Source organism: Sciurus vulgaris (assembly GCF_902686455.1).
Source record: "Sciurus vulgaris genome assembly, chromosome: 15".
NCBI classification, from domain to species: Eukaryota; Metazoa; Chordata; class Mammalia; order Rodentia; family Sciuridae; genus Sciurus; species Sciurus vulgaris.
In genome coordinates this window covers 4,238,134-4,255,853 of record NC_136476.1, presented here as the reverse complement: position 1 = coordinate 4,255,853, position 17,720 = coordinate 4,238,134, and the positions used below count along the sequence as shown (strand labels likewise).

Genomic DNA, 17,720 nt, shown 5'->3' with positions numbered 1-17,720 from the left:
CCTTTTAAAAAAAATCATTTATTTGTTAAAGAACTTATGTCATTTGTCCTATAGAATTTCTCCCACTAGATTCGACTGAACATATCTTTGTGTTTTCATTTAACTTGTTCCAATATTTCCTATTTCTTGCAAACTAGTAGTTAGATCTAGATTCTTGATTAGATTCATGTTCAAAATTCTGGCAAGAATAATTCATAGATGGGGCTGTGTACTTCCTATTGCAACAGACCCGAAGGTAGGTAATGTTTACATAACCTCTTTTAGTGATGTTCAGATTGTTAGTGAGTTCGGGACTTTTTCAGTCTAATTCTTCTCTTTAAAAGTTATTAATCAACATTTTTTTTCCCTTCTTTAACTGGGGATTGAATCCAGGGGCACTTTACTACTGAACTACATATCCACCCCTTTTTATTTCTTTATTTTTTTATTTTGAGATAGTTGAGATAGTTTTTTATTTTGAGATAGTTACTAAGTTGCTTAGGGCCTTGCTCCTCATCAACATTTTACCTAATGGCTATAACAGCAATTGATGATCATTTTCCAGATCAATAATTCATTAAAGGTTATAAAATGGTAATATTCTAATTCTAGTAGTCTTTCTGCATTCATTAGCTCCAATCGTTCTATAAAGTAGAGCTTTCCCTCTGATTGTGGTGTGGCACACACCTATAATCCCAGCTACTCAGGTGGCAGAGGCAGGAGGATCACAAGTTTAAGGCCAGCCTGGGTAATTAGCAAGACCCTGTCTCAAAATAAAAAATCAACAATAAACAGGGCTGGAGATGTGGCTTAGTAGTAGTGCACCCCTGAGTTCAATCCCCAGTAATGGAGTGGGAGGATGGGAGAAGAGTTTTCCCTTTCCCATTATCCTGAAATGCAATTAGTGCAGGAACAGTAGAGAATAAATGCTTAATATCTTCCCATTTATCAATTTTGATAATAATGAATTGATCCCTACCAACACTCAAAATCAAACAATAAAGTTTCTTCTTTTCACTTGGGTATGTATGATAATGAAATCACAGATTTTTATATTTTTTGCTTGTTTTCCAAATACTATTTTCTGTTCTTTAAGATTTTCTTGGCTTCTCAAATACCATTATGACCTGCTATTTCTTTTCACTTTGAGGCTTCATCAAAATGATTGAACTTTAATAATTGAATTCTACTTGAAGAGCCCCCTGCTTTGGACTAGATGGAAAGGGAGAGGCTGCAGTAGGTGCTGGCCACTCAACTCACCTCCTGTGTCAATACAGTTCACCATTTAATTCCCTGAAGGATACAGATAACAACAGTGATGTGGCCCTGTGAGGGCTTTAAAAGTTCAGTATTTTCATTCCAAGGTTAACATTTCAACCTGAGTTCCAAAGTTGATTCTATGTGAATACATTGCTCCTTAATGGTGACTTGACAATGAAGAGCATCTCACGTGGTGATGGACTCTGATAAACCGTATTCAGTTAAGTTAAATAAAGCAATACACATGCTAGGCGAGCGTTCTATCACTGAGCCACAACCCCAGCCCTAGGAAAAAAGTTTGTACAACATATTATTTACACAGCATTTATACTGTATTAGGTATTATAAGTAATCTAGAGATAATTTTAAATATACAGGAGGATGTACATAGGCTATATGCAAACATTATGTTATATAAAGGACTTGAGCATTTTTTGGTTTTGGTATCTATGTGGGGAGGCAGTGGAAGCTGGGGGTTCCTGAAACCAATCCTTCTCTGATACTGGGGAACCATTGTTATTACTCCAAACTAATTTTATACCTGAAAGGAGTATTATGTTATTCAATTCTACCATACATTTATTTATATTTTATTTTATATTCAATAACCCTGAGTTAAGAAAAGTTATTTTGATATTTTATTTATTTATACCTGTTTAAAGAGTTTTCCAGAGAAAGAACCAATGGAAAGGGAGAAATATATATAGACTTATAAACCAGGAACGGTGGCACACACCTGTAGTCCCAGCTTCTTAGGAGGCTAAGGCAGAAGAATCCCTTGAGCAAGGGGTAATTTTTATAAGTCTAAAATTGTAAGGCAGGCTGGCAGGCTAGAAATTCAGATAAGAACTGAGGTTGTAATGTGTGTGTGTGTGTGTGTGTGTGTGTGTGTGTGTGTGTGTGTGTTACTGGGATTGGGCCCAGAGGAGTGCTTTACCACTGAGCTACAATTCCAGTACCACCCCTGCTTCTTTTTTTTTTTTTTTTTTTTAATTTCGAGACAGGTAAGTTGCTATGGCTGACCTTGAACTCGAGCTCCTCTGTCCTTAGCTTCCTGAGTCACTGGGATTATAGGGCATGTGCCAAGGTGGCCACCTGAACAGGATAGAGTTTGATAGGATGATGTAGAAGCAGTGCTGTGAGCATGTAGTGATTCTACTTAGGGAAGCCCAGATCCTTGGATCTTGACTCGGCTTCTTACACTTTGGAGAATTTGGAGAACCCACAACTCCAGACTTTTTTGAGATTGTCTCCCATGATTTAGAAGCAAATAAAACAAATGAACAACAAAAGATGATGTTAATTAGGCCAGGAAAACCTACTTTGTTCCCAACCAATATACAAACACAAGAAAGATTGTAGGTGACATTGTGAAACTTTACCTGAATTCTGTACTCTGGAAAAACAGTGTCGTTAAGAAACCCTTCCTGTATTGTTAAAAAATAATAAGTAAATAAATACATAAATGAAGGAGACAGAGAAAATCTGTCCAACATTTCGTTCTCTGAAATCCCCTACCCTTTTTTATTCTGGGAAGCATCTCACCCAAAAGGACCACCCTTTGTGTGACTTAGAAAAAACTAACCATTGATTTTTTTCTCATGACTTTCATTGGACTTTTAGATGATTCCCTTCATTACCTGTGACAAGGCCAAACACAGACCCTCCAGTTCCCCATTCTTTATCTCATAAATGATTAGAACATTTTGTCCACCTGAAACTAGCCAAACACAAAGATAAACATTTCCTGTTTAGTTGACTGAGACGTCTGACTGCAAACCAATCCTTTCCTTTCCTGTAACTTGTCTAGTCTTCCTACAAAAGTCTAAGACAAAAAACACCCTGCCAAGAGACTCTAATCTTTGGATCTGGTGGTGTGGGAGTGGGGAGGGTTGGCAGTTTCTTATTGAAATAACCTGAATAAAGAGATTACCTGAATAAGATTGAATCCCTTACTTGGTCATGTTCCACCTTTGACAATAGCATCTAAAAATTGAAAACTGAACCCCCCCCAAACCCCTGCCTTTTGCTCAAGAAAAGAATCTAAGCACAATGAAAGGGAGTTGTAAGGAAAAGTCCCTAAATCATATATGGTGTCTTATTAAATATCAAGCCATTGCCCAATTAGCTTCAGAGGAGGGGGCACAGTGATAGAGCTCAAAAAATTATTTTGGAATTGAGTTTAATTAATGAAATATATTAATTTGCTTTGGTACTAATTAGGAGGAAGTTAAATGTTGAGAAATGACAAAAGAAATTCCTGACAAACGTAGGCTGGCACTCACACAGTTATGCCATCTTTCTCCTTTTGGACACAATCTCACAGAATACTGTTAAAACAAAACTCTTGAGACCAAGACATCTCTGAAATAAAATAATTCATTAAACTGTTACAGATGCTAGCCAGGAAGGGACCTGGTCCTAAGAGAAGTTTCTGCAACTACCAACAGCACAGCTAACTTGCAGTTGAAAAAGAATATCTGGTAGACCTAGAGCTAAGATTATTTTTATAACAAGAAGTTTGGATAAGGACAGAACAAGTGATTTACACTGAACCTACACTGGCTATAGATAAGATGGGTAGAATAACGAGAAGCAGGAAGAGCTTTGGGATATGAGGGTAATACCTGAGAAGTTACTGTCATTTCCATGAATAGTTAATATCCAGAAATTTTATATGTAAACAGAGCATCATGGCCCTGCTGGTTGGCTGTGATGGGATTAAAGTCAAGTTTTCATCATACATTCAGGAATATGAAACAGTCTTTTTACTTAGTTTCATCTGCAGCTGTTAACAGATTTAACTTCCTTTGTCTATTCCTCCCTCCATCCTCTGGCTCTTGTAATTAAATTTAGAATATCTCAGAAATTTTCTTTTACTAATACCAACATAAGAAATACTAGAGTCTGCAGGGTGCAGTGGTGCATGCTTGTAATCCCAGCAGCCGAGGAGGCTGAGGCAGGATTAGCGAGTTCAAAGCCAGCCTCAGCAATTTAGTGAGGCCTAAAGCAACTCAGCAAGACCCAATCTCTAAATAAAATATAAAAAATGCCTGGGCAATCTATTTCCACAAGTCTTTGACATTATGTTATTTAAAAAAAAAAAAAAAAAAAAAGCAGGGTCGGGGGGCGTGCTGGGGATGTAGCTTAGTGGTTGAGCACTCCTGGGTTCAATCCCTGGTACCAAAAACAACAAAAACTAGAGTCCATGATAAACTGAGACAAAATTTCATAATTTTGTGCAGACAAAAATAGGACCACTGTGTCATATACAAAGTTCCAAACATTCTTCTATTACATAAGTGACTGCCAATTTCTTTACTAATAAATTTCTTCCTCCTGGCTGTAGTCTTCTCTCCCTGTAGATAAAATTTGAAATAGCCAATGGTAGAACTGCCCCAGCTCTTTGACAGTAGCCCATCTAGAGAGAACCCTGTTTTCTTAGATCCTCACCCAAGTCATTCTCTTATTAAGACACCCTGGAATGCAACAAGTAATAAATCCAATCTGCTTGTTTTCATTGGTAGGTGTTAACAAAATACTTTTGCTAAATTACTTGAGTTTGTAGAGGAAGATAAATTCTTGGGTAACTACTGAAAAAGAATGAAGTAAATCTGTATTTAAAAATACTGAATGGAAGGCCTGGTAGAACGTTTGCCTACCAAATGTGAGGAAAGCACTATGAGGAAAATAAATAAATCTATCCCCAGCACTATGAGGAAAATAAATAAATAAATAACTGAATGGAGGGGTCCTCCAAGGAGTTGGCAGAGGGCTGTGTATAGTTTCATCATCTTTAAGAGAGTGTGTAGAATTCTACACAACTGAAAAAATCTTCTGGAACGTATTTCCACATTCCACTTTCTTCTGGAATTTCAGGAGCTGGTTCTGTATTATGTTCTCCAGCCTACCTTAAAGAGAAAAGTTATCCCCATACGAGACCCACAAAACCAAGAATATTAGAATTACATTATCATTTTGTAATCTTTAATGAACTAATAAATATGAAAAATGATCATCATTGGCTGTTATAACTGTTATAATGTTACACTGCTCCAAGTTGGAAAATTAGCTGCTCCCCTCCCACCCCCCCGCAGCCAGAAAGGCAGTTCCTGGAATCCATGTCATGGCCCTTTAGATTAAGGGAGTTAAAAATTGCCCAGAGACCCCCGACCCCTGACAGTATGCTTTAACTGCTAACTGCTTTTGTCTGCTTCTGTAAAACTTGGCTTGCTTGTATTGGCTACTAACCCCAGCGGGCGATGTCACACCACTTGTACGTCATTTTTCCTGTATATGCTGTAGGTTATCGACCCCAGGTGCGATCCCCCCCCCCCCCTTTTTTACACTGCTTTTAGGTGCTTGGGCGATCGTCGTTGGCCAGCTGTAATAAAGGTTTCTTTTGGTTTTTACGTGATTGGCTTGGAGATTATTTTCTTGCAGTTTTTGCTCGTTGGCTACAACAACATAAATGTTATTTAAATTATCTTGGTCTATATAAGGTATGAAAATGATAAAATCCATACTCGCCACGAAAATTTGCTGTTTTCCAATCTCCATCCACATTCCTTACATAGTTTAGCTGGTAACCAATGTCCAGAATAAGGACTAATTTCCTAGCCTCCCTGGCAGTTAGTTGACCAAGTTCTAGTTAGTTTGATGTAAACTAATGTGGTAGCTGTCAACCCTTTCATTGTACTCTTCAACTTCATTGCTTTTTCAATTCTTCTGAGGGGTCAGAGTGCAGATATCCTGGATCATGAGTTCAGGCTATGATTAATGGCACAAGAGAAAAGGTCTGGGACACCTGAAGCACCACAATGCCCTGAATTGCCTTTTCTGTCTTTTCCATAATAGAGGAGCAGGAGGTTGAGCTGGCTCAGCCTGAAGAAGGAAGGGTTGAGAAGGGAGGAAACCTGAGGGAAGAGGGGGAAGGTGAGAGGGGAAAAAGGAATGGAGTGGAAGAAGGAACAAGGAAAGGAGGGAAAAAGGGATAAGAGGAATAGAAAAGGAAGGGGGGAAGAGGAAGAAAGGACAGAAGAGAGGGAGGAAGGGAAGAGAAGAACAAAAGAAGGAAATGGGAGAAAAGAGGGAAAGGGAAGAGGAAAAGGGGAAAAGAGGAGAGGAAAATGTACAGGAAAGATGGCAGGAGCAGAGAGATTATGTGGGAAATTATCATGATATTTTCTAGTACAAGTTACAGAAAACTAATTGAAAATGTAACATGTTTATCTCAGTCCATAGAATAAGCTCAGGCATTGCAGGTACATACTCTGGCTACTATAGTTTCAATTGTGGTGTTTAGAGACAATATCACTTCAGAGGAAGAGGGACCTTCTCCTATCTCCTATGTCTTTTTTTTTTTTTTTTTTTAAGATACTGAGGATTGAATCCAGAGTCCTGTACTTGCTGATGAACTACATCCCCAGCCCTTTTTATTTATTTATTTTGAGGCAGGGTTTTGCTAAATTGGTGAGGCTGGCTTCAAATTTACAATCCTAAACTGTCAAAATAGTTGGGATTATAGGCATGCTTCATCAAGTTTCTATGACCCTTTCTTTCTTTCTTTCTTTCTTTTTTTTTTTTTTTTGGTGTATGTGTGGAGTGGGGTGCTAGGGATGGAACACATGGCCTTGCACATGCTAAGCCATCTTTCTTGAATGTGATGAACTGTTTTCCAGAAACCCCCCAGTAGACTCTCCCTCTAGCATCACTGACTAAAACTAAATTATTTACCCATAACCAAAGCAATCACAGACAAGGAAATAGGATTACCATTAACAAGAAATCATTCACACTATGCCAGATCTACCTCTGGAACTGGGCATGAGATCAGCGTCTCTTGAGTCACAAAAGGAAGAGACAGACACCAAACTCCTTATGGTTATTGCACAATGCTAGGAGGCCTCATTTAGAGTCATTGTCATCTGGAACATGATAAAACGTTTCCAGCAGATGGCAGTAAAGTGCTTGGGGAAAGGGCATGTATTTTAGATTTACACAAAGTAAAGCAAGCCAACGAGGTATGGTTAGTCTTCCTTATTTGTGGGTTCTGCATCTGTGGATTCAACCAACCATGAATCAAAAATATTCTGACTGAACTCTTTTTTTATTCCCTAAACAATACAGTATAACAACCACTTATATAGCATTTACACTGTATTAGGTATCATAAGTAATTTAGAGATGATTTAAGGTATATGGGAAAATGTGCATAGCTTATATGCAAATACTATGCCAATTTATGAAGTCTTTATTTAGGGTCTTGGATTTTGGTATGGTGGCAGAGAGTGCCCTGGAACCAATCTATCCTGGACATGAAGGAAAGTGGAATTACTTTAGATAACTAATTCTGTTAGAAGGAAGGTGGTGGTGGAAATGGGAAATAAGTACTTGGTAGGTACTTTGAGTTCTGCAACAGAGAAATGATAACTTATGGTAAGCCTTTTATAATTGTGTCAGCCAAGTGTGGTGGCATACACCTACACCTGTAATCCCCACAACTTGGGAGTCTAAGGCAGGAGGATCACAGGTGTGAGGCCAGCCTCAACAATTTAGTGAGACCCTGTCTCAAAATAAAAAATAAAAAGAACTGAAGATGCAGTCAGTGGTAAAATGCCCCTAGGTTTAATCCCCAGTATAAAAAAAAAAAAAAGAAAGAAAATTATTACAAGTTAAATAAAGGTATCAATTGAATGGAGGGAATATTATCACTGAATATTAATCACATTATAAGGCATGATTACATTTTTTAAAATTGGAATTCAAAGAAAGTATTTTAAGTTCCTTTATTCTTTCTGTCAACCATATGTGAACAGAAAGGGAAAATATTGTCTAAACTAAACACGCACAGAGTCAGACACAGAGACATATCCCTCTTATCCCATCAGCTGGGGAAGCTAAGGCAGGAGGATCTCAAATTCAAAGCCAGACTCAGCAACTTAATGAGGATGTGTCCCTGAATAAAATATCAAAAAGGGTTGGGGATGGGTTCAGTGGTTAAGTGCCCCTTGTTCAATCTCTGGTACCAAAAAAAGGAAAAAACAAACAAACAAAAGCAAAAACAAAAAAACACTTTAGGAAAAAGCTAGGAATACACAATGATATATCAAAGAAAAATTTTTATTTATCAATTTATTTATTTACTTATTTTGGTACTAGGGAACTGAACCTAGAGGCACTACCACTGAACTTTACCCCCAGCCCTTCAAAATTTTTTTTTATTTTGTTTTGAGACAGGTTCTTGCTAAGTGGCTTTGGCTGGCCTCAAACTTGGGTTTACCTGCCTCAACCTCTCACATAGCTGGGATCAGAAGTTGTACCATCATGCCCAGACAAGAAAAAAATTTTTAAGTGAGACTGGATAATCAATTTTCTTGTTTCCATAACCTTTACCACCTTCTCTTAATATCAGAGCAAAATTGTACAAATGATTATATGATATAAAAGTGCAGTTTTCTTTGGATCAGTTTACACTCAGGGTCAATAATAAATGCACCGTGTGCGATGAAATGGAATTCCTTTCATATCTTCCCTGTGGTCACGGGCGTAGTCCCATAAGTAAAAATCCAGAAGAATGGAATTGATCTCTCCATTAGGCTTTTCACCCTTTCTTTTGATAAGTTCCAGAAGACAATCCCGGATCAGCTCGACACACCACAGGGAACACCCTCTGATTTCCACCTCTTGCTTATCCCCATACAAGAGCATTTCTCCTGCAAGTGTTAAAAAAATGGAGTGAAAAAATTTTTTTCTAAACTCAGACATTAATGCAAAATTACAAATTATATTTCACAAGGACTGGGGCCCTGTCTGGCTTGTTTCTCTCAATATTCCCAGGACCTAGCATATCAAGCACCTTGCACACACCTTATGTATTTTAGCTCCCCAAATAAACATGTTAATGAAGATGAAATAATTCTAAATTTAAAAATATGACAGCAAAAAAGAAAAGAGAGAGAAAAGAAAAAAAGAAAAAGAAAAGAAAGAGTAAAAGGAAAGGAAAAAGAAAAACATGAGAACAAGTCTATTATTTTTTAAGGGTTGGGAATGTAGTTCAGTTGGTAGCACGCATGAAGCCCAGAGTTCTGTCCCCAGCTCCACAAATAATAATAATAGTTACTATATTATTATTATTTTAAAAAGATTTAAAAGTGGATTTGCTACCAGGGAAAAAATTCTATTGCAAATTTTGAAAGACTCTTGGGGCCCAAAAAACAGGACCTTTTTTCCTCAGTTGGCTGAATATTGTCTTGGGGACATCATAGATGCATCAGGAAAAATGCAGGATATCAAAGTTGTTAACCTGAGCACAGAAAACCATTACTGTTCTTTGGATTCAGGATCCTTTAGTCAGCTCTGCCTGAATATGGAGCCAGCTCTGCCTAAATATCTCACCTAAGATCCCCAGTCTATTCGGTACCCATCCCCAGGATATACATATCTAATTCTGAAGGGTGGATGTTGGCTACACTCTGCCAGGGAGAGTACAGTACAGTTCATCAACTGAATTGCCTGCAGGGATCAGGCAGATAGAGTAAACTGCTTCAAGCACTGTTCAGGCGGAACAAAACATTTGCAGGCTATATTTGGCTTCTGGCCACCAGTCTGCAACCTTGCACGGAGCTTTACAGTACCTATGAAGCCCTGTAATGCACCAAAAGGTGGGAAGAGGTAAGGAAGAATTATTCCTAGGAGCCTTCAGAAGGAGGGTGGTCATGCCAACACCTTGATTTTAGACTTCTGGCTCCAAAACATTTCTGTTATTCTGTGATTTAGTCTCCCAAAGTAGCAGGGATTACAGGTGTGCACCACCATGCCCAGCTCAAAGAAATATTTTGTTAAGTAATTTTTACACAAACATCTCCATCCAATTTACATAGTTTATATACAATAACACTGCCAGTCCTTTTTTTTTTTTTTTTTTTTTTTTTAGTACTGGGGATTGAATTCAGGGACACTCTATCCCTGAGTCACATTCCCAGCCCCCCCCCCCCCTTTTTTTTATTTAAATTCTGAGACAGGGTCTGTATAAGTTGCCCAGGTTGCTTGAAGTTGCCATCTTCCTGTGTCAGCCTCCCAAGTAACTAAGATTTCAGGTGTGAACCACCATGCCTGGGTACGCCCCCAGTCCTGATATCAAAAAGTATATCCAGCTACTTGGGAGGCTGAGGCGGGAGGATTGAAAGTTTGAGCCCAGCCTTGCTACTTAGTGAGACCATGTCTCAAAATTAAAAAATAAAATGAAAAGGGTTTGGGGATATAGCCTAGTGGCAGAGTTCTTTCTGATCATGTGTGAGTGAGGCCCCAGGCTCAACTCCCAGTCCTTCCCCCCCGACCAAAAAATCATATGCCGTAATGGTGAATAAATACAGGAAGTGTAGAGAGGAGAGTCATTTGTGGAAGATAAATTAGTGGGGAAGATGTTAGAGCCTTCTGACTCAAATTTCAGTAAATATTGCCTCTCATTCCCCTTTATATTACAATGCAGTGTCCTTTCAGCTAAATTAACCTTCCTCAAATATTACACCTATACTGTGTATCTCACGTAATATCAATTTAGATTGTATTTATTTAGGCTCTTGCAATGTTCAAATAGGATGATTTTCAACAATATCCACACTCCATAGTATAAACAAGAGACATTTTTCCTAAATTTCAATTGCCCTTGCACTTTTCTTCACATATACTTTTAACAATATTGCCTTTTTTTTTTTTTAAGCAAAGGAGTTTTTTTGTGAAAGAAATTAAACAGCTTTAACAACAACCTATAGAATAGCAAACAATGAGTTAAAGTTGCAAACCTTTGAGAAGCTTCTTCAGTAGGTCATTTGAGTATTTTAGGGCTCCAAGGTGAACAAGAATCTGAGGTAATCTATAGTCAGCAAACATAGTGATACTGGAGATATCCTTAAAGCAGCCATCTCCTTTTCCTTCTAACACACTCCAAGTGTCTGCCACAAGGATTTGAGCCCGTTTGTAAAAAGAAATTCTTTTCCCCTGATGGAGAAGATATAAATGTTACCAGAGCATCTGAGAGCTTTACATATGCTATTTTTAAAAAGACACGTGTCAGGTGCCATGGCGTATGCCTGTAATCCCAACAGTTTGGGAGGCTGAGGCAGGAGGATCACAAGTCTGAGGCCAACCTCAGCAATTTAGTGAGGTCCTAAGCAAAATAAAAAGGCCTGAGAATGTAGCTGAGTAAGTGCCCCTGGGCTCAATCCCCAATTTAAAAAAAAAAAAAAAAAGTTGTTTCAAGGGCAGAATAATCTTGCTGTTAGAATTTATAGACCTTTTACATAAAATAAAAGAATCTAACACATAGTTCTCTGTTACTCAAAATTTGCTTCCCAGTTCAAGGAACATAAAATATAAATTATGTAATCCCGGTACTATTTAATATTCTTTTGCAATGACATTACTTCATATACATGTCAGTGTCACTAAAATTCAACTAGTTTTTTTTGTTTGTTTGTTTTAGTACTAGAAATTGACCCCAGTTGTACTTTAACCACATTACATTCAAGCCCTTCTTTTTAAGATGAGTTCTCACTAAATTGCCCAAGCTGGTCTTAACTTGTGATCCTCCTGCCTCAGCTTCCTGAGTAGTTCAGGTTACAGGCATGAGCCATATCACCAGTCCCCAACTGGTTATTATTTTTAACATCTAGATAGTAGCTTTTTGAAAGATTCTTCAGTTTAAGAACATATGTATGTATCTGATTGCAACATAATTCACATCAACCTTTTTGGGGGGGATGAAGGGTACTGGGGATTGAAGCCAGAGGTGCTTTACCACTAAGACAAAACCCCCATCCTTTTTATTTTTTATTCACTTGTGGACTTGGAACTTCTGATCTTCCTTCCCTTCTGAGCCACTGGGCTTACAGGTGTGCACCACCACGCCTAGAAAGAATTCTTCAGCGAGTTTATTATTTTTGTTGTTACATTTGGGAGATTGTTCTGTAAAAACTTGTGAGCACTCATGAGAAATGGTTCATGTATCAACATTCATTTTAAAATGCATCTGCCTTAAAATTAATCTACATCTTGGTAAATGAAATAGACACTACAAAAACAATTCACTTTTCACCACAAAAACTCAAAGACAACTTGCAAGTAAACCAACTACAAAGTGTTCTCAATTCATTTCATCCTAAAGTTGCATTAATTTTTTAAAATTTTTTAGTTGCAGGTGGACACAATACCTTTATTTTTATGTGGTGCTGAGGATTGAACCCAGGGCCTCACATGTGCTAGGCGAGTGTTCTACCACTGAGCCACAACCCCAGCCCCAAGTCACATTAATTTTAATCCTGGTCTTTGCTGTACTACAACTATGTTGATTTTGGAATAAATAGATTATCAGCTACATGACTAGCAGTTGGATTTCTTTTATATACTGTTCATCATAATTAGACTCAACGAATGGACCAAGGAACTTGATTCATAATTTCCAAAATGACATACTTTGAAGACAAAGATAAATATCAAAGTAACCTTTGCATTATCAAAATAAAACAGAATGAAATTCAATAGTGGCCTACAGACTCTGTTCTAAGAACTACCTCTCTGCCCCTCCATTTCCAGCAGCAACACTGAGCTGGTCATAATGTGTGCCAGTTTAATCAGTCTTTGTCCAGGAGTTTTAGAATTGGCACTGAGAAAAAGTGTCTCCCTCCTCTCTGTCCAGTGACCAAAGAAATAAGATGCAAAATTCATGGAAATTAACCTTTTTTACTGCATGGAGAAAGTTAAGTTTATAGATAAATGGAGCTAACAGAGGCAAAGATGAAAAGCTGAATCCTGGTGGCATTTGAATCCCTAATCTGGTATGGTCCTATCCCAAATACCCATCTAAAAATTCTTGCTTAAGTTTTTTATAGTTGTGTGTGTGTGTGTGTCACTTGCAATTTAAAAAATCTTGACCAGGCATGGTGGTGCACACCTTCAATCCCAGTGGCTTGGGAGGCTGAGGCAGGAGGATCACAAGTTCAAGGCCAGCCTCAGCAATTTAATGAGGGCCTAAACAATTTTATAAGATCTCTCAAAATAAAAAATAAAAAGGGCTGTGGCTCAGTGGTTAAACATTCCTGGGGTTCAATCCCCAGTATCAAAAATAAATAAAAACATTTATTTAACTTTTTAGACCATGAACAAATAATATTGTGAAAGCATACTGAGTATGAGGAAGAAAACACATAGTATACATATACTGAACTTTGAAAGAATTTATTTTTTTTTGTACTGGGGACTGAACTCAAGGACACTTTTCCACTGAGCTACATGTCCAGTCCTTTTTTAATTTTTTAATTTGAGACAGGGTCTCCCTAAATTGCTGAGGCTGGCCTCCAAATGCCATCCTCCTGCCTTGGTCTCTTCAGCTGCTGGGATTACAGGCGTCCACCACCACACCTGGAGTAAGCTTTTATTCTTAAAATGAATTCTGGAAGAAAAAGAATTACCACAGAGAATTATTGAGACTTCTTAAATGCTGAACAGAAAAAAACACACCTCAAACTGAGTCACATCTCTATATGAAGGAAAATTTTCAACGACCAGGTGCATTAACTTCTGTGCACTTTTTTCACTTTTTTGGACACAATTAAGAAAAGAGCCTCCAAACTTCTCCAGCAGAATTTTCCCAGTTTCGTTGAGAATCCGATGCCTCTCTTCTATCAAAGGCATGGATATGTCTGTGTCAGAACGAAATATATGCTGAACCTGATCCAGGGTCACTGTGGCATAGTAGGAGGCACTAGTTATTGGTATTCCTTTAGAGAGAAAAATATAAAAATTCAGAAGAACAATGTCATGCTTTGAGAATCCGACAGACCTTTGATTTTATAAAATGCAATTAATGTGAAACCAAGTAAGTGCAGCGGAAGTGCATTAAACGTAGATGAATAACAATCAAAAGCTAACCCCTCATCTCCTACTTATTCCCCATTTCTAACTATTGCAATGTAACATCACACGCGTTTTTACACGTTTTATAGTATCTGTCCCTTTGTTCTTCAGGTGTCACTAAAGTGGCATTCTTTTTCCTACGGTGAGATAATGAAAACATGTTATTTTCCACTGAATCTGCTTCCTCTCGTGCTTTTATTTTAAGCAGCGGAAGAACTTCAAGATCGTCTGAAAGCACTATACTAATGTCCGACCCGATCCTGGACACCCGCCCCAGTAAACTGCTGGGTCTAACCGCGAGCAGGGCACCCACCTTCGTCCAGGGCTCTGTTAACTGCGGCGCACAGGGACCAGTACCCACTGTAGGTCTTCCCCCTGTACCTTACCAGACACTTGTGCTCATCCTGCTCCGACCAAAAGGAGAAGTTGAGCGTGTCTACCACAAACACCCAGTTGACCGCGGCCTCGTCGGCCGCCCTGGGATTCAGTTCGTGAAGAGCTTTCCACCCTTCCACGCGTAACTCCGGCCCCGAGGCCTTGGCAAGCAACATTTCAGCCACCCTCCGCACGCCTTCGCTATCAATGAACACATCCCTACTATTTTCTGCAATAAACCTAGCGGACTCCCTAGGAGTTAGGAGACTGTCCATTCTGTCCCTCTTTCCTACTCCGGAATGACTCCTTGGACTTTGGGTCCGCCACACTCTTCCCCCTCAACACAGGCCAAGGTCCCGGGCCCCGCCCTCCCCGAAAGTGGCACTGAGAACTGCGAGCTGAGAGGCTGCAGTTTCCCTCCTCTTGCACTCTCAAAACAAGGAACCCTGGAAACCGTGGGGCCGGGCTCAGGGCTGAGGCCGCAGGCACTTCCGGGAAAGTCGCCCCACTTACTTTCGCTCGGGCGCGCTCCAGGCCTCGCTTCCGGTTCTGAAGGTCCGGAAGCCGTCTGGAAGGGTCCGGCGCGCGCCGGCAGGGAGTCGCCCACCCTCGTACGTGGGGCTCCGCCATTTTGTGCCTCCTTCCACACGCTTTAGGGAGGGTGGGTCACGAACGCTGCGCTTCGCCGCCCTGTCCCGGTAGCGTTTACTCCCGCTGGTATACCGCGTTGCTCTCACCCGGCTCCGGCCCTCTCCCGGAGGGCGAAATCTGGGCGAGATCCCCTCAGCGTCTTCCCGCATTACGGTTCCTTGGCTGCGACAGGCATCAAGGCAGTCTCTTTAGGTTACCTGGGCCCAGTTACCCCCAATTCGGCACCGAGCTGCGGTCCCTTTATCCCAGTTTCTGGACAGGTGGATCCCTTCCTTTACTAAATTCCTGGCTCATTTGGAGACCTTTAGGATTAGTTGGAGGTTTGGGGAAATAGATGACACAAGTGTATTAAATTGTTAAGGTTTTGTTGCCTGTGCTTAATTTCGGAATCTCGTCTGGTCGGGATAATGACAAAGCGGCTTTGGTGACCCCCGTTTTGCAAATGAAACTAGATGATTTGGTGCTCAGCCCCCATCCCAGCAATGATTTCAGCTGAGACTCAATGGTTGGGTTAATCGGTCCTCCCAAGTGAAGGCCATTATGGTAGTGGATATTGATAGCCCTACTGAGGAGACCTTAAAAAATGAAATAAGTATCACCTTAAAACTTTTATTAGCAGGGCGTAGTGTTGCGTACCTGTAATCCCAGCTACTCGGGTGGCTGAGGCAGGAGGATTGCCAGCCTCAGCAACTGAGCAAGACCCTGTCTCCAAATAAAACATAGAAAGGGCTGGGGATGTAACTCTGGTTACAGGGTCCCTGGGTCAAATCCCCAGTACCGAGGGAAAGGGGGGGGGGGGGGGGGGGAACAGCAGCAAAATAAAAACCTCTTTGTTAATAGGTATAGAAGCCAATTTAGTGATGATCCATATTAACCTGGTGATTAACCCATCTTAGCTCTTTTTATTTTTGAGTTAGGGTCTTATTAAATTATCCAGGCTGGCTTTGAATTTGTAATTCTCCTGCCTCCTTAACCTATCACATTAGCTGGGATTACTGGTGTGTGCCACAGCGCTGGATTGAAGGGATCATCATGTCCTCTTTACTTCAGTAAGCATACATTTTAAAGGTTAACAAAGTGGTGTATGATCCTATGTTTCTGTCACATTTCCCCCTCCTGAATACTATCGAAGTTAGATTATTCCAGTCATCAAAAGAACCGTCATTCTGAATAGGCAAATTAAATATCAAGCTCTTGGCAACAATTACAGATGTATCTTCAATTTTCTGTAATGATAGTCTATGGCAGCTAATTAAAAAAGTAAAGGGTTTATGAGGTATTGTTGAGGAACAGTTGCAAAAGTTGGTTAGAGGCCAGGCACAGTGGCACACTCCTGTAATCCCAGTGGTTGGATAGGCTGAGGCGATAGGCTGAGGCAGGAGGATTGGGAGTTCAAAGCCAACCTCAGCAATTTAGTGAGGCCCTCAGCAACTCTGTGCAACCCTGTCTCTAAATAAAATATAAAAAAGGGCTGGGGATGTGGCTCAGTGGTTAAGTACCTCTGGGTTCAATTCCCAGTACCAAAAAAAAAGTTGGTTAGAGCAATGAATGGACAATAGAGACTGCTAGAGAAGAAGCTGTAGATTCTCATATATGCAGAAGGAGTTATGCAGAGAAGTAATATTGTAGGACATTTCAACTATTTTGCTTCCCTTGTGTGTGTTAGCTTTTCATCAGTGTGAACAAAATACCCTATGAGAACAGTTTAAAGGAGAAAAGTTTATTTTAGCTCATGGTTTCAGAAGTTCTGACCATGGGTTTCTGACAATGGTGGGCCTTAGTTCATTTTTCTGGGCCCAAGATGAGGCAGAACATCATGGCAGAAGGGTATGGCAGAGGAGTGCTGCTCCATTCATGGCAGCCAGGAAGTGGAGAGGGAGAGAAGAAGAGATAGAATATGAATGAGAGAGAGAGAGAAAGAAACACGCTAAGCAAAAGAATCAAACAGTTACGAAAAGCTCACAGGATGGAAGGAAAGGCAGACAACAAGACTCATAAACAGGAACCAAGCAGTTTTGAACTATTGAAAACAGTAACTGCTTAAAAGTTCTCTTATAGTAGTGCTGCTGAAAAAATACTTTAATTATTACAACTTGCTTGCATCATTCTGCTCAAGATTGAGAATCCCAGGAGAAGGAACCTGATTGGCCAAGCCTAAGTCAGATGCCCACCCTTTTGGGTGGTAAAGAACCTCCAAGGACCAGGATTGCTCTCTCATGCAATGGGGAAAGAAAAATTCCACAGAAAACTGTGCTATTAGGAAGAGAAACTGATGTTGTATTTTTAATAAAATGCCTGTTATATAATTCACCCTTTTGGCTGTTCAGCATTCAAACAATTTTTGCTTCCATATGTATACTTTCAAAAAACATCCTGCCTGGAGGGCTGGGGAGATAGCTCAGCTGGTAGAGTGCTTGACTTGTAAGCACAAGACCCTGGGTTAAATCCCCAGCACCCCCCGCCCCCCCCCCCCCAAAATCCTGCCTATTATACTGTTTATTTATTTATTATACTGGGGATTGATCCCAGGTACATACTACCAC

General features: G+C 39.9%; 1 protein-coding gene across 2 annotated transcripts; it reads right to left on the bottom strand.

The window, feature by feature from the left end:
* Positions 1-4,438: 4,438 nt before the first annotated feature.
* QNG1 (Q-nucleotide N-glycosylase 1) lies at positions 4,439-15,749 on the bottom strand. Of its 2 annotated transcripts, none has more exons than XM_079112336.1 (4): positions 15,040-15,749; positions 13,756-14,015; positions 11,043-11,238; positions 4,439-8,954 (listed from the first exon to the last, which is right to left on the bottom strand). In XM_079112336.1, exons 2-4 carry the CDS (start codon positions 13,927-13,929, stop codon positions 8,722-8,724), a joined length of 603 nt encoding a protein of 200 aa, XP_078968462.1. In that variant the 5' UTR covers positions 13,930-14,015; positions 15,040-15,749; the 3' UTR covers positions 4,439-8,721. The 2 variants fall into 2 exon arrangements, with proteins under 2 accessions (XP_078968462.1, XP_078968461.1); XM_079112335.1 differs by lacking the exon at positions 15,040-15,749 and adding an exon at positions 14,465-15,023 and having other exon boundaries at positions 4,446-8,954.
* Between the last annotated feature and the right edge of the window lie 1,971 nt (positions 15,750-17,720).

Coding starts and splice junctions, on each gene's coding strand:
- QNG1 (XM_079112335.1), bottom strand. CDS start 14,801: ATGGACAGTCTCCTAACTCCTAGGGAGTCCGCTAGGTTTATTGCAGAA. Junction 11,239..13,755: donor GAGATGTGACTCAGTTTGAG/GTGTGTTTTTTT, acceptor CTTCTCCATCAG/GGGAAAAGAATTTCTTTTTA. Junction 8,955..11,042: donor ACTGAAGAAGCTTCTCAAAG/GTTTGCAACTTT, acceptor TAACACTTGCAG/GAGAAATGCTCTTGTATGGG.